At 46.5% G+C, this 13,932-nt stretch overlaps 1 protein-coding gene across 2 annotated transcripts in view; it reads left to right on the top strand.

The window, feature by feature from the left end:
• Positions 1–1,040: 1,040 nt before the first annotated feature.
• Positions 1,041–13,932, top strand: part of LNX1 (ligand of numb-protein X 1) — a gene marked incomplete at its 5' end in the record, with an annotated part of 68,965 nt that continues 56,073 nt past the window's right edge. Inside the window, one exon of one of the 2 annotated variants that reach the window (XM_082482595.1) lies at positions 1,041–1,426. In XM_082482595.1, the coding sequence (XP_082338721.1) occupies positions 1,041–1,426 (386 nt within the window). Of the gene's footprint in view, positions 1,427–5,303; positions 5,396–13,932 lie in introns of those variants that run through there. The other variant, XM_082482596.1, reaches the window with a different exon arrangement.

Raw genomic sequence — 13,932 nt, 5'->3', positions numbered from 1 at the left:
TCTGTAGTTAGGGACACACTGTAATATAAATTATTAAGGGAATAGGCCTAATTTTGAGTGATACAGCACTTGGCATTGTGTTGTGGACTTCACATCAGCGCATGAGGTATTTGGTGCTTTGGGAAGTAAAATGAAGTTTTGAGCTGGTTATGCTGGAGTAGATGGTTATAACTGTTTGGCTTGAGGCATCCAGGGCAGCACCACGGGAGGGTAAGCAGACAAGCTTTGAACGCAGGGTCCCAGGTCCCCGAGACAAGACAATGAAGATCTGAGCTCTCCCCCAAATACATTCGTGCTGCCTGTAGCACCATTGTGCATAATATAACAGATGGGGTCTTGTGTTCAATGGTTTTGAAAATCAGAGAGATCCACTGCTGCTGTGGGAAGAGGAGGGTTTAGAGGGTCCCAAGCTCTAAATCCTCATGACCCCAAGAGTGTCCTCCCTCCGGCTGCGTGTACAGTGTCTGCATGCTCGTGTGTGTTAGGTGAAGCTGCTACTCTCCCCTGCGGGGCTGAGCGGGCGGCTTGGGCAGCAACCATTAGTCTCACCTATATTTCTGCCCACAGTCCTGCAACGTTTGCCTACACATGATGCTGCTTTTCCAGCACCAGTAGTGTGACCACAAAATGAGCTGACTGGAACTGCAATTATATGCTAATTTAAGGTTTTCAACCATTAAATACCTGTAGTATTTCTCTCTACGTTGATAGCTTTCTTTACAATGAGAGTAATTGTGTAAATTGAGCTAGATGAAAGAAAAAAGAACTCCTTAGAGTTAACTCTGTTTTGTTTTTTTTTTCTACCCCCTTCTTGGCTTCCCCCTCCCATCCCAGGGATGCAATCCTTCCCTAATACCTGCTAAGCTACTACTATTCAGACACATACTGTAAGTACGGTAAGAGAAAACAATCCGGAACGTAACTCTTCGGCTTTCTTCCCCACAGATCTGATGGCACGCAAGCCTCCCTGCGGCTCTCACCAATAGAAAACCAGTTGGGTATTCCCCTCTGCCCTCTTTTGAATTGCATCAATTCTGATTATGAGCCAGAAGGAAGAAGAAATGGAGGACGGCTCCCCACCACTCTGTGTCACCTGCGGCCAAGCGCATTTACCGGAAGAAAACCACTTGTACAGCTACACCGAAGAAGTAGATGATGATCTGATATGCCACATTTGCCTGCAACCTCTGCTTCAGCCGTTAGACACGCTCTGTGGTCACACCTTCTGCACAGCCTGCCTTACCAACTTCCTCGTGGAAAAAGACTTCTGCCCCATGGACCGCAAGCTTGTGATTCTCCAGACCTGCAGGAAGTCCAGCATACTAGTGAATAACCTCCTGGACAAGCTAATGGTTAGCTGCCCTTTCACAGAACACTGCTCAGAGGTCGTGCAACGCGGTCACCTCGAACAGCATTTCCAAACCCAGTAAGTTGTTGTTGCTAGACCTTTTTTTCCCCTCTTTTTTTCTTAAGGACAGCAAAAAGTATCTTCAATTAATGCTGATTAAAATTGACAATTAATGTAAAGAAAGATTTATAGGTTTCAGTCCCAATGACTGCCTACAGCATCATGAATTTAGAGCTGAATTTAGGCCATTTATATGATGATATCTCACTCTTTTTTTTAGAATCGAATGCATTCAAGGTACCTCATGCTATCATTAGCAGTTCTGGGCGGATACCTTGTGGTTAGCTGCATAATGGAAGTGTGTATTCAGTCATCCAGAGAGATCTGTGAGTTTTGGGAAGCTGAGCTATCATAAATATTTTAGTAGTACATTAAGGGTTTTATAATTGCCCTTTCTTCAATCCCTTTTTGAATCATGAATGACCTATATGAGAAATAGAGCAGAAAATACTCCGGTTTGGTATTGGTCTTTGGAGCTGAGCGCTCCTTTCTTCCAGGTGAGCACTTAGCCGTGGACGGCACCGTGGGGCTCGCAGAGCCCCGGCTTCTCCGACGCGGTGTGGAAGAGCTGCCTGGCTGGACTGCCCCTCCAGGCTTACCTCTCCTGGTGGCCAGGGTACCTGCTCTCCTGTCTCTGGGAGAGGTCTCTCCAGGGAGCAGTTTGGTTCCTCTGCAAGGAGAAAACTGATGATGAATGATCCTCTGTTTTGCAGGATGAAAGCACATGCTGCTGCTTTTGTCTTGCATCTTCTTTCTTTTGAAAGGAAGGCAGAAGAGTAAAGAGATACTTTCAGGGCTGTGCTTTCTGCCGGCAGACAAATGCAGATTTGAGGAGAGGTGCGGTCTAAGAAGTGCCTTTTTTTTGTGGCCTGTATCTTCTGTCCAGTGAAATGACTTCCCCTGTGGTTTTCAGGTGTGAGTTGTGTTCCTAGGTGCGTTGCGGAAGAAGCCCTGGGTGACCAGCTCAGGGCTCCAGACTGGGACTGGGGACACATTCCTTCACAGACATGGTAGTGCTGAGAGTCAGAGCATCCCTGGTGAGCCGGCTGGTGAGTCGGAGCACGGAGGTGTGTCCACATGGCTGCAGGCTTCTGGGTCTTGAAGCCCATTAACTGGAAATGGCTCTGCAGCCTGCCGTTCAAACACGGCCCCATTTGAACTGGAGACCTCGTTTCCTGAAGCACCTGGGTTCTCGTGAGGAATTTATTCACTAAAGATATTCACTGAAGTTATGGTGGTTTAACCAACCAAAAAATGTGACTCTCTTGCATTACTCAAACTGATAAAAAAAACATTGGCAAAGGGTTTCTTGACCCCTTGCAAAGGTCAAGAGCCCACTTTTGACATGCTAGAGGCTTGGTGTTTGTGGATTTGAGTGCCCTTGGCCCACCCAGTTCTGGACCTGGCTTTCCCTTTTGAGGGTGCTGCTGTCTCATGGCCCGTGGCGTAAGAGGTGGTGGCAGCGGCCTCCAGGCCAGCAGTGCTCTGCGAGGTTAGCTTTCTGCTGTTAAGGGGAAAAATTAGCAAAAAAGTTACTTAGAATTTTCTGCCTTTGGTCAGTACTTCTCTGACAGACCTCAAATACAGATTTCAATAGTCATGCAGGTAAAGGGACTGACGGTCTGCTGTGAGCTGTTGTCACTGAGATTATGTTCCTCTACAGATTCCAACAATAAAATCTTGAGCCCCTACTGCAAATACCCTTTCCCTTTGCTATACATATAGCTCTTTAATGTAGTTTAGATCCTCCTTTTGTCTTCATTTTTTTTTTTTTTTGAGATGATGAAGCTGTGGCCATAAAACCAGCAGGAAAAAAACTCCCACACAATAAATAAGCAAGCTGGATTTTTGGTTTTTACACTGAAGCCACACAACTAGCACAATTCCTGATTTCTAGTGTTGACTGTTCCACATGGACATGCACAAGTCACTTCAGTGTCTTGGTTTCTTGTCCTTGAGGTGGTAGTAAAGGTACCCTTCACATACATGCCTTGCAGAATTGCAGTGTTGTAAACCATGATTTGATCCTCTAAAAGCCCGGCAAGTTTTACTCCAGTGCTTATTACTGAATGTCCATGGCCTGGATTTTCCCCTCAGGACCTTCAAGATCCTATGCCTCTGGTTCACTTGGCCTGAGCCCAACCAGAGGTAGGAGGAATTGGCTTAGCAACGTGTTCCCGCTGCCTCTTGCTGTTCCTCCTCCCCTGTGCCGGGTTCCCCCACCAAGTCCCAGCTTTGCAAACCCTGGGAGCAGGAGACTGGAGAGACGGAGCAGAGGCGTCTCTTCCCATCAAACCCTAAAGCCTCTAAGGTGGTGCAGCACCAGGCAGTGCTATACAGGTTGGGCGGCTTCTTTGCCACTCATGACATGGATTTTCCTTCCTTGGCGTGGAGGGCTGAGTTACCTTAAGGCCAAAGGGTAGAAGCAGGGGAGCAGGAAACCACGGGCAACCTTTGCTGCTGGGGGTTTCAGCTCTCCCAGGGGTGGGAGAGCCACCTCACTGGTATTCCTACCTGAGGGAAGAATTAGGAGGGAACTTTCTGACTGACCCCTAAAGGGGGACTTCTGCAACCTTATGCTTGTAGAGACTGTGCAGTACCTTCATGTTTTTTTAAGCGCAGCATTAATTAATTATCGGCAAAGGTATGCATTCTGCCTAATTTCATTCTGAGAAATGCAGAAACCTCCCTCGCCATCCCACCTCCCAACTCATGGCCAGGCAGGAGAGGAGAAGGGCATTGTGCTCTTTGGGAACCAGCTCCAGCGTGCCCAGGCACAGAGTAGATTGAGCTGATGCTGTTCTCTCTGACTATGGTGAATCAAAAAAGGAGAGAGAAAGTGTGCGACTTTGCTAACTAAAAAAAATTAAATAATAATCATAAACAATCCAGTGCCTGCGGCGAGAATGGCTCACAGCCCATCTGAAATCTCGACTGAACGTGATCTGTGTTCTCAGAGAATAAATTAAAGTAGACTCCGCTAGAGTCACCGGGGCAGTCGGCAGCCCTCGCATTTCTTGCATGATTCAGGCTCAGACCAATCCTGGTCCTCAGAGAGAAAATGAAAGCTTGCCCCGATCAGAGAAGAGGTCACTGATGGGACAAGGTGAGTTTGCTGTGTTTTATGCTTTGTAATTGATGAGGCAACTTTATTTTTTTTTTTTTTAACGCCGGTTGCTACGGAGTAGTCCATTAGAAGCATCCTTATTTAAAATGTTTGCTTTTGCATCCTTCAAAAAAAAAAAACAACCAAAAAAGCCAACTGAGAAGAGATATGTCCTTGATTTATTACATGATTTATGTTTGCACAAAACCATCTGACTGGATTTGGGGAATTCAGGCAGGGATGTGAACAGCCAGCAGTTGGCTGTGATCTTTTGCGGTGTTTTACTTTAAAAAGGTGTGGTCTTCTGATATCGCCTGCTTCAAAACTCCACGGGGGGTATTTTTTCCCCCCCTTGTCAGACAGCTACACCCTTCCGTGATGCAGTTTAGCTCGTAACCCATCTGCTTGTGGGCAGTGATGTAAACGTACCAGCTGCCTCTGAAGAACCACTCTGAATCCTGCAGGAGGCAGGTCTCTTCCCAGAGCATCGCTCTCCTCTGCAGCATAAGTCACTGTCTCGCCAACCACGCTGTGCTGTCCCTAAACCCTCACATCTACCCATCCGAGAGTCAGATCGAGTAATCCTCTTACAGGTCAATGATTTTTTGCAGTGTAGCTTCGTTTAAGGGATTTAAGCTCGATTCCTAATGTGCTGCCCTTGTGTTGAAATGGGAAGGCTCGCTTAGAAGGGGCTTGGCTGGCACAAAAGCTTCACGTTGTGTGTCCCACCAGCACAGAGGGACAGTTGGAAGGAGGAAACCTAGCAGCAGTGCCGGCCCTGCACTGAAAATGAAGGCTCTCCTGTTACTGGTCCTACCTTGGCTAAGTCCTGCAAACTACATAGACAATGTGGGCAACCTGCACTTCTTGTACTCCGAGCTGTGAGTACGCACAGTCGCGCCGGCGTCGTGCTCTCTGTCTGTCTGTCTGTCTCACCCGAGTGGCGGGAAGGGGCTCAACACGAGCAGTTGGGTTTTTTTTGGGGGGAGGGGGGGAGTCTGTCCGTCCGCCTGTGTGTCTGTGCGTGTGCGTACGTGCAAAGAAAATCCCTCACTGTCTTGCCAACAGCTTCGAACCGTGCTGCGAACTAGCTGCTTCCCATCCGGAGGGCTAATAATAGCAGTACGTCCCCATCGCTTTCTGCTTTGGAAGCAGCTGAGACATACTGAGTGCCTTTTTCCTTATCAACTCGCTTTTCTGTGCCGACGTTTTCGGTGGTTGTTGGGTTTGTGTTTGCTTTTCTTCCCCTCCCCCCATTTCTGAATCTGTGTCTTGTCATTACTTTCCATAGATAGCTTTGCAAGAGGAGGTGGGCACAGAGGAGGGCATCAGGATAGACACCCCCAGTAGAGCGCTCTTTGTGTGTACATGTATAATGTTCTGTGTGTAAAGCTGCATGCCTGTAGCAAAACGCTGAAGAAGCCCTTCACCAGAAATAATTCACTTGAGACAGGAAAGAAATTCCCCGTATTTCTGTTCTTGCCCACAGCAGAACGTTGTTTTCTCTGTAACGCAAATTTAAATGTAGCAATCCATTCGTGTATCTTCACGTTCTAAAAAAATAACACCCACCTCAAACAACCCCATAGCTGATCTTTCCAACCCATAAAACAAATATTCTATGGTATCATCTGTAAATGATGCTAGTTTAATTTGTGCTTAAATGTTATTGTACTAGTTAATAAGGGTTTTATCACTAGAAACAGACGTTTGTTTCAGTATGTTTTAATTAATTATGTTTTGTTTTTATTTTAACAAATTGTAAACTCTTAAGATCTTCCTTGAGGTGATGAATGAAATGGCTAACTCTGCTCAAAAATGAAAAATGACTGTATTGTGTCTACAGTGGGAATGTTTTAGTAACGGTTGTGATTAGTACCAATGAGACTAATTTCCAAATGATTTTGTCTCTACTGTCAGACAAAAATAGCAGTGTTTTGCAGAAACACAAAGTCCCCTTTTGAAATTCTTGTGTGATATGCATGGCGGCTATTAATAATTCAGTCACGCTGCGTACAACAGCTCAGGATTTCTGTATGCCATAGGTGTTTTTAAACACTTAACAAATCTGGTGTTGAGGGTTGCAGCTATGCCCTCATTTTAATTTACTGGCTTTTTTTTTTTTTTTAAAGAATGTTAATTTAAAAAAAAAAAAACAACAACAAAAAAAACCCCAACAAACAAAAATACAGTTAAGCCAAGCAGGCTACAGGAGCAATCAAGCTCAAAACAGAGCAGATGAACACTTATAATGGAAACAATGGCATCTGGGACATCTAGTTTCCAGGAAAACAAACTGATGAGATTAATCAGAGCAGAGGCGCAGGCGCAACCTACTTGCTTTTCTCGGAGAATTCGGGTTCACTGATTCTCCCAGGGTAAAGGGCTATGCCGTACGGTAGCTATTCGTCTCATCTTTATTTAGCCTTCTAACCCACAGAGATGTTAGTCTTGCTGGATGTCGGCAGTCGTGCTTAGTGGAGCGGGTGCGGGCTGGGGCTTGGACGTGCATCTTCGGTTGTCAGCAATGGGAGGTGCAGGTCCCCTCCCCGGTGCCCAGCCCTGCATGCTACCTGGCACCAGGAGCCGGTGCTCAGGACCTCCTGTACCGCTCTGCCTCTGGCCGGGTCAGCGGGAAGCAGAATTTGCTGGAGCTGACATAATCCAAAAGGGCACCAGGCAGTTTGAGCTCGTTTCAGGAATTTCTCCTCCTCCTCCGCGTGTATTCGATGCCTCTGGCTGCTGCTGGCTGCTGCACAAGGCACTGACGCACTAATCCGTGGGATGGATTCAAGGTCCTCTCTAATAGCAGCAGTTGAAAGAAAAAGAGAAATACTGTTTTCAGTCCTGTTTGATCCGTTGATGCAAACGTTATGACTTACAGGTTGCTACTTTGGTTGCTCAGGCACTTGCACGCAGGATGCTTTTCATGCAAAGTTTTGTGAGTGGGAAAGCGTGCGCACCAGTGTCCAGGGCAGCCTGGCAGGTGGAGGCACAGGTTTACTGCCCCGGCCCTTTTGTGCCCCAAGCCCCACAGGGGCAGCTTCATAAATCCTTCCCCACAGGCAACTGGAAAGCCCCCGCTGCCTGTAGGCATATCTGACGGCTTGCCCCATGGCTCGAAACTAGACTGTAGTAGGCGGAAAACATATTTTTTTTTTTTTTTAATTATCACACTATCTTTGGTTGCTGGCCAGTACAAATACTGGCCTCGGTCAGGACTCATTATTTTGTTGGCTGGCAGCCACCAGAGATACCAGCCGAGGGGGAGGAGGGGGCTGGCGGGGGTGTGAGCGGCAAAGGAAGAGCTGGAGGACCATCGGGGACATAGCTACCATCACTGGTGCCGGTACAAGAGAAAGAGTAAGAGCGCTGGGATTCACACTGCCCTCCCTCTCACACAGCCCGTCTCTTCCCTTCTACCCTGTTCAAACAAAGGTTAGGTTGTTTGTGTTGCATTGGCGGGGTTTGCTTAAGTTTGAGGGTATTTTTTTTTTTTTTCGTAAGTGCGGAATGAGCAGCTTGGGGAATAGGGATTACAGTATAGCCCAAAGCCCATCTGGAGATGCAGGCTCTGGAATCCGTCTAAGAAATAAAGAGGAGATTTTTAGAAGAGTTGAAGAGGAGAAATGAAGTTGGGGAAAGGCTGTGTCAGACCTTTGCACTTCAGCTGGGTGTCATGCAGGTAGGAAAGAGAAGTGTGTGGATGTGTTGTAGTGGCACTTGATGGGACAGATGTTGGGTACTACTATTTTTAGCTTTCTATTAGCAGTCTGATGATTATAGGTACTGTCAGCAAACAAATACATATCTCCTGACACCGTTACCTGCAATAAAACCACTTCCCTGACCATTGCCTGTTGTCCCTCCCCTGCCCCCAGCAAAGATCTCAGCACAGATGCTCTTCTTGTCCTTGCTTTTAACCAAATCATGAAGAGCAGCCCATGGTAAACCAGGGTGCTCCCTCCTGAGGAGAAGCCCACAGAAACACCTGGCAGATGGACAAAAGAAATCTGTGAGGTCTTCCTCGAGGAACCTCTGGGAGGGCGTGGGATATAGCCACACCAGCCCAACAGTTCTTGGCATTGCAAAGGTCTACATGGGTCTTGAGGAGACCCCAGTCCAGGGTCCATGCCTTCTCTTTTATATCCCTGGAAAGCTGCTTTGACAGCCGTCTGCTCTTTCTTTCTTATCTAAAATATCTTCAGAAAGGAAATGCTTGCCCAAGCATTTTTTTGAGTCAGGGTGTGTTATTGCCCCCGGTTAAAAACAAGGTGTGCAGGAGGTTCTCCTGGGGGATGAGGACCTGGTGGCACTGCTGACACCAAGGGATGCTATCACTATCCCTCTCACTTCAAAGCAGAACCTGTGCAGTGGGGTATCTCTCAATAGGATCTTCTGCTCTTTGAGCTCAATGAGCCACTTAGAAATAAAATTATGAGGGAAGAAGGCTGCAAGATTAGGCATTGACTAACCTCACCTTGTCCCTCTGAGGACCTCAGTCACATGGAAAGCATGGGGTGGTTTCCAACATAATCCCCCTTCAGCACATGGCCATGCAGACCACGCGAGCACCCAGGAGGGTGCTGGGCATCATGTGTGCTGAGCACAGGTCAAGTAGTGGGGAGCTGGTGGCAGCCACCCTTGCTGGCACTGCATCCCTCCAAGGATTGAACAGCTCCTGGCCGTAGTCACCGCTGGTAATCCACCAGCGAGATTCACCCCACTCATTTGAATCGAGACATTTGTTTTAAAATCTGTTGTTTGTTATAGTGAAATGCGCAGCCTATTCCTGCATGCAAAAACGACTTCTTTTTTTCTTACCCTTCTTGGGTTTTACATGAAACAGTCAAAGGGATCTCACCAAATTAACTGGATCAAGTTTCCCCATATAACTTTTATACAATAACTACGCTCTTAAATTTCAAAACAGCACTTTGGGTTGGAATAGCCAGTAAAATCTAGTTTCTCTCTTCATTCAATTTAAAAAGAAGAGATGCAAGCACCATCTGTCTTCTAGTGTCCTCGGGCACATCTTTTTTACACTAAGAACAGTTTATCTCAAGCTATTAGGTGCAGCCTCCCGCCCCCCCTCCAGCACTGAGCTTAACTGTGTGGCCAACTTCTTTAATTTCTGTTCAACTCAGTGGGGAAACTTGTGTCTGGCTTCAAGTCTGTCCGTGTGAAATTAGCTGCACAGAGGCTGGGGAGCGCAGGGCATGCATTATTCATGACAAAATTGATGAGCCTGGAGCACCTTTTGGGCTCGTGTATTAGTCCACCACGAGAGCCACGTGTTGGCCTCCTTACTCTGTGCAAAGCTGCGTGTATGGAAATCTGTGTCGGAGCTAAGCTGTGAGGTTAATTAAAGCTGAAAGTGTTGGAAAGCAAAGCTTGAATGGAAAGATTCTTGAATGAAAGTATAAAGGAAATGTTTAGAATATCTACATTAAATGTGCAGGACAAAGCACGCTCAGATAAAATGCGAAGGGTCTTTTCCCGTGTACTAGAATAGGGTGCCTCTCAGGGAAAGAAGAACTGAGGTGAATTAACGCCGAAAGGCATGGGTGCATCAAGGGCTGCCCGTTAGCTTCACCCCTATGCCACAGCCTCTCAAAGGGGCCAGGATGGAACCGTGGCAAACTCTGACATCTTGCATGGAAGCAAGAAAGACAGTCTTAGTTCCTGACTCTTCCTGTCCCCTGTCCCCAGTATCACCTTTGGGAAAGCTTCTGCTCTCAATATTATTATATCAAGCCTGAGCAGATACCCTGGTGCAGGGGAGCACTAGGCAGAGGGCATTCTCAGGCTCCCTTTGTTTCTCTGCAAGCGCTCTGCAAGGGCAGCAGATCCTCCAAGGAGCTGGTTTGCCTTCAGACTTCTGAGATCTCTCCCAAAATCTCCAGCAACAGCTAATGTCACTTCCCCAGACTTTCCCCTCACTGCCTTGTGTCCAACCCTACTCCACCAGCCCTCTTGCTTGCTCTTCCCCTCCTGTCCTCTGCTTCATACCTCTTCTGGTCCTTAACTTTGTTTATTCCCCTCCTCTCTCATGCCTTGACCTTGCCTCTGTCATTCTTCTCCCTTTGTATTTCCAGCCTTTAGAATTGCACAATAAAGCTTGAAATCTTAGTACGACTGTGGCCTGAAAGCCCCCAGGCAGAAGCTCATGTAGGTAAACTGCAAATATACAGTGTTATTCCTAAAAGTACAGGAGGAGCTGTAGTCTAAACGCATGGTGTCGAGGTGCCCAAAGTGAATTTGCTAAATACATTAGGTGTTGTGTTCAGGAGCGTTTGATAGACACCAGGTTGCTAGCATAGGAGGTGCAGCAGAAAGTATTCATTTCTATTTCTATTAACCATGACTGGTCTGGGTCTGGTCACTCTTTGACCAAGGACTAATTGCACTCTGCCAAATGTGCAGTGTTTTCCCCTTGGCAGCACGGTGGGGTCTGGGTCTGTCCCCCACCTTCTGCCACCCTCTCCCAGAGATGGTACCTTTCCCCACCTGCACATCCCTCCTGGTTCCACCACCCAGGTTAGAGAACACTGCGTTTTCCTGGCATGAGTAAGTGTTACTGGTTAGCATCTTTTCCCCCAGCTCTGTGATTCTAGGTGCAGAAATAAATTTGCCTGGGACAGCTCCAGAAACCAAAAACCCTTTGAGAGCTTTAAGAATTTGTTGATTCTGCCTGGGAATTTTGTGTGTAACAAAAGTTGGCATTTCAGTTATACTTTGAGAAAGATCCTACTTCATTCCTTCTGAGCACGCATGAAACTCGCCTTTACTCCATTCACAGCTACCTAGATGCAACTGAGATGAGAATTAGACCTTTTACTCTGCTGGAATGTTTTCTCATGGCTGGAGCCTTCTCACACCTTTGGAAAAGGCTGACGTTGGCCAGGGTCAAGCTTAACAAATACATTTTGTTGCCAAAAGTAAAACCTGAGCCAGCCAAAAAAAGTGAAACCCCGCCAAGCTGGAAAGGCGATGCAACAATTATGGTTGGCAGAAAGGTTTCTTTTCATGAATGAGTTATGTCTCAGTCGTGTCTGATTTTTGAGTAGGCTGCTCAAAAGAAGTGCGCTCGCATGCCTTGCCCACGTAACGGGAGCACAGAGGGGGCAAACCTTGTCCCGCTCGGAGAATGCTTCACAATGAGCGATCCACTTTCGGATGGAGACCAGAGACAGCAAAGCACCAGCAGTGCTGGCAGGGTAGGAGGACGGAGTGAGGTGACGGAAGCTGCTGGAGGTCGGTGGTTGCTGACAAGCGACAGACTCTCATTTCTCGTCTGACATTAAGCCACACAGGCCGTATGCTGCAAGTTTGGCCGACCTCCGCATCTCTCTGACAATTAACCTAGTTTAGCACTGGCACTGGCAGCGTGACAAGGATATTTTTCCTTGAGCTGTTTCTCTGACAAATCTGGCAGAACTGGGCTGTCCTGCAATGCGAGGATGAACACTGCTCTTGCAGAGCTCTTACGCCTGCCATAGCTTAAGTCCTGCTCTGGATACTGGTTCTGAGATCAGCTGCACAGCGCAGCTCATTTCACCGTAGAGATGCAGACTACTAGGTCTGAGGGTTGTCTTGTTTGTTTTTTTTTTTAAGACTCTTGACCTTTTGAGGGAATCTGCCTTCAAGGTCCCCAAACCACAGAGCAGCCAGCTGTGTTTCATGCCCTTCTCCACGAGCAGAGCTATTGTTCAGGAACTAGAATTCATTTTCTGCATTGTGTGTGTCCAAACTGCCCCTCCCCTGAGCTGTGTAGTGACCGGGTACACGAGGATGCCAACAGCACAGGGCGCAAACCCAGAGGTTTCGTAGCAACATCACTGGCAACGTTGGACTAACAGCGTAGGCTGTGTGACAGCATGATGGCTGCTTGGGGCTTCCTACTTCAGAAGGAGGGTCCAGGCTGGTCCCTCTGTATTGAACTGGTACCTCAGTGGAGGGATCTGTTAGTCAATGACGTGTCACGAGTAAAACCCCACTGCCACCAAAGGATTTCTGGCTTGGAGCTGAACTCTGTTTTGGGATTAAGAATGTGAACTTTTTTTTAAAACATCTTAGAAAGCTGAATTCACTCCTAGGCCTCAGCAAAGTTGCAGCTGGTGAAGACTGAATTTAGCCAGTGAATCCTTGGGCTCTCTCTGGAACATGCTTTATTCATTCATATCCTTTATTAATTGACAACAGATTCTGAATATAGATTAAAGCAAGTTCAGGAGCAGCCTAATGAAATGACTGGAGATTAAAACAGATGCCATACAACTTTTCCACAAAGAGAAGGAACTGTGACGCATCTGTAACTTCTACGTATTGTACAACATGTCCTCCTGATATGAATGAAAAGAGGCTGACTGTAACAGTGGGCAAGTTAAGCCATATTTCTAGGAAGTTTCTGTCTCCTTTCTGTCGAAGTTCTGTTGGCAGCAGCATCAAACTTTATTGATAAAGTCTAGTCTTGTTCTCAGCAGTACAGGCAGACAATCAGATTTATAACGATCACGCGTAGCATTGACTGTATCTGCTCTGGTATTCATTCTCTCTTCTCATCATCAAGACACTGAGCTGAGTATAACGGATACCTGGCTGAGGAGGAAATAATCACCGTTGACTCCTCTGTCCTTGTGGAGTTGTCTTGCTTCATGACACTGCTGTGGCACATGGCATGAAGCCAGGTTAAGACGAGATATTTGCAGTTGTTGGAGCCATACTCATTTTCTATTTGTTCTTTTACTAACTCACTGCATGTTATTTACCTAAATAATGTAAAATAAATGCATAAAAATTCCTTAGTGGTATAAATTTCTGCTACAACATTTGATCATCAGTGTATTACTTCAGGACCTATTTTTCCCTCCTCAACTCTCTTGAAATCACGTTGGCAAGAAGCTAGTGTTTTAGGTCAGCGAGTCATTTCATGGGCACGCATGGGGAAGCTTACACCTCTCTCTATATTACGCATTGCATCTTTCACTAGACAGTGTTTAATATATCCTTAATGTAGAATTTCAATAATTTAGTAACCTCTTAAACAGAGGACGAGGGGAATCTGACATGCTCTAAGGATTGTATTTTCCTCTCTCCTGTGCTTCCTCTCTCCTGTGCAGAATCTAGTGAACTGGTAAGATTGGTAGACTGATGGCCTCGTTATGTTTTGTGTTTTATTAAGAACAGACAGTCCTATTTTTGAAAGCATAATTCAGGTGTTTTCTTTTCTCCTCCCATATGTGATAAACATTACTGTTATATGTTATTTTTAACGTTCAGTTAGCACTGGTGGTGTCTCACTGTTTTCAACCTTCCTTCCCATGTAAAATGAGTAGTGGGATGGATTCATAGGAGCATCCGCAGAGACCCCTTCACTTGTGGATTTTGTAACTCAACAGTATGAAAGGCCAGAAAA

This window comes from Vanellus vanellus (assembly GCF_965231255.1).
Source record: "Vanellus vanellus genome assembly, chromosome: 4".
NCBI lineage: Eukaryota > Metazoa > Chordata > Aves > Charadriiformes > Charadriidae > Vanellus > Vanellus vanellus.
This window is presented reverse-complemented; position numbering and strand designations above follow the sequence as displayed.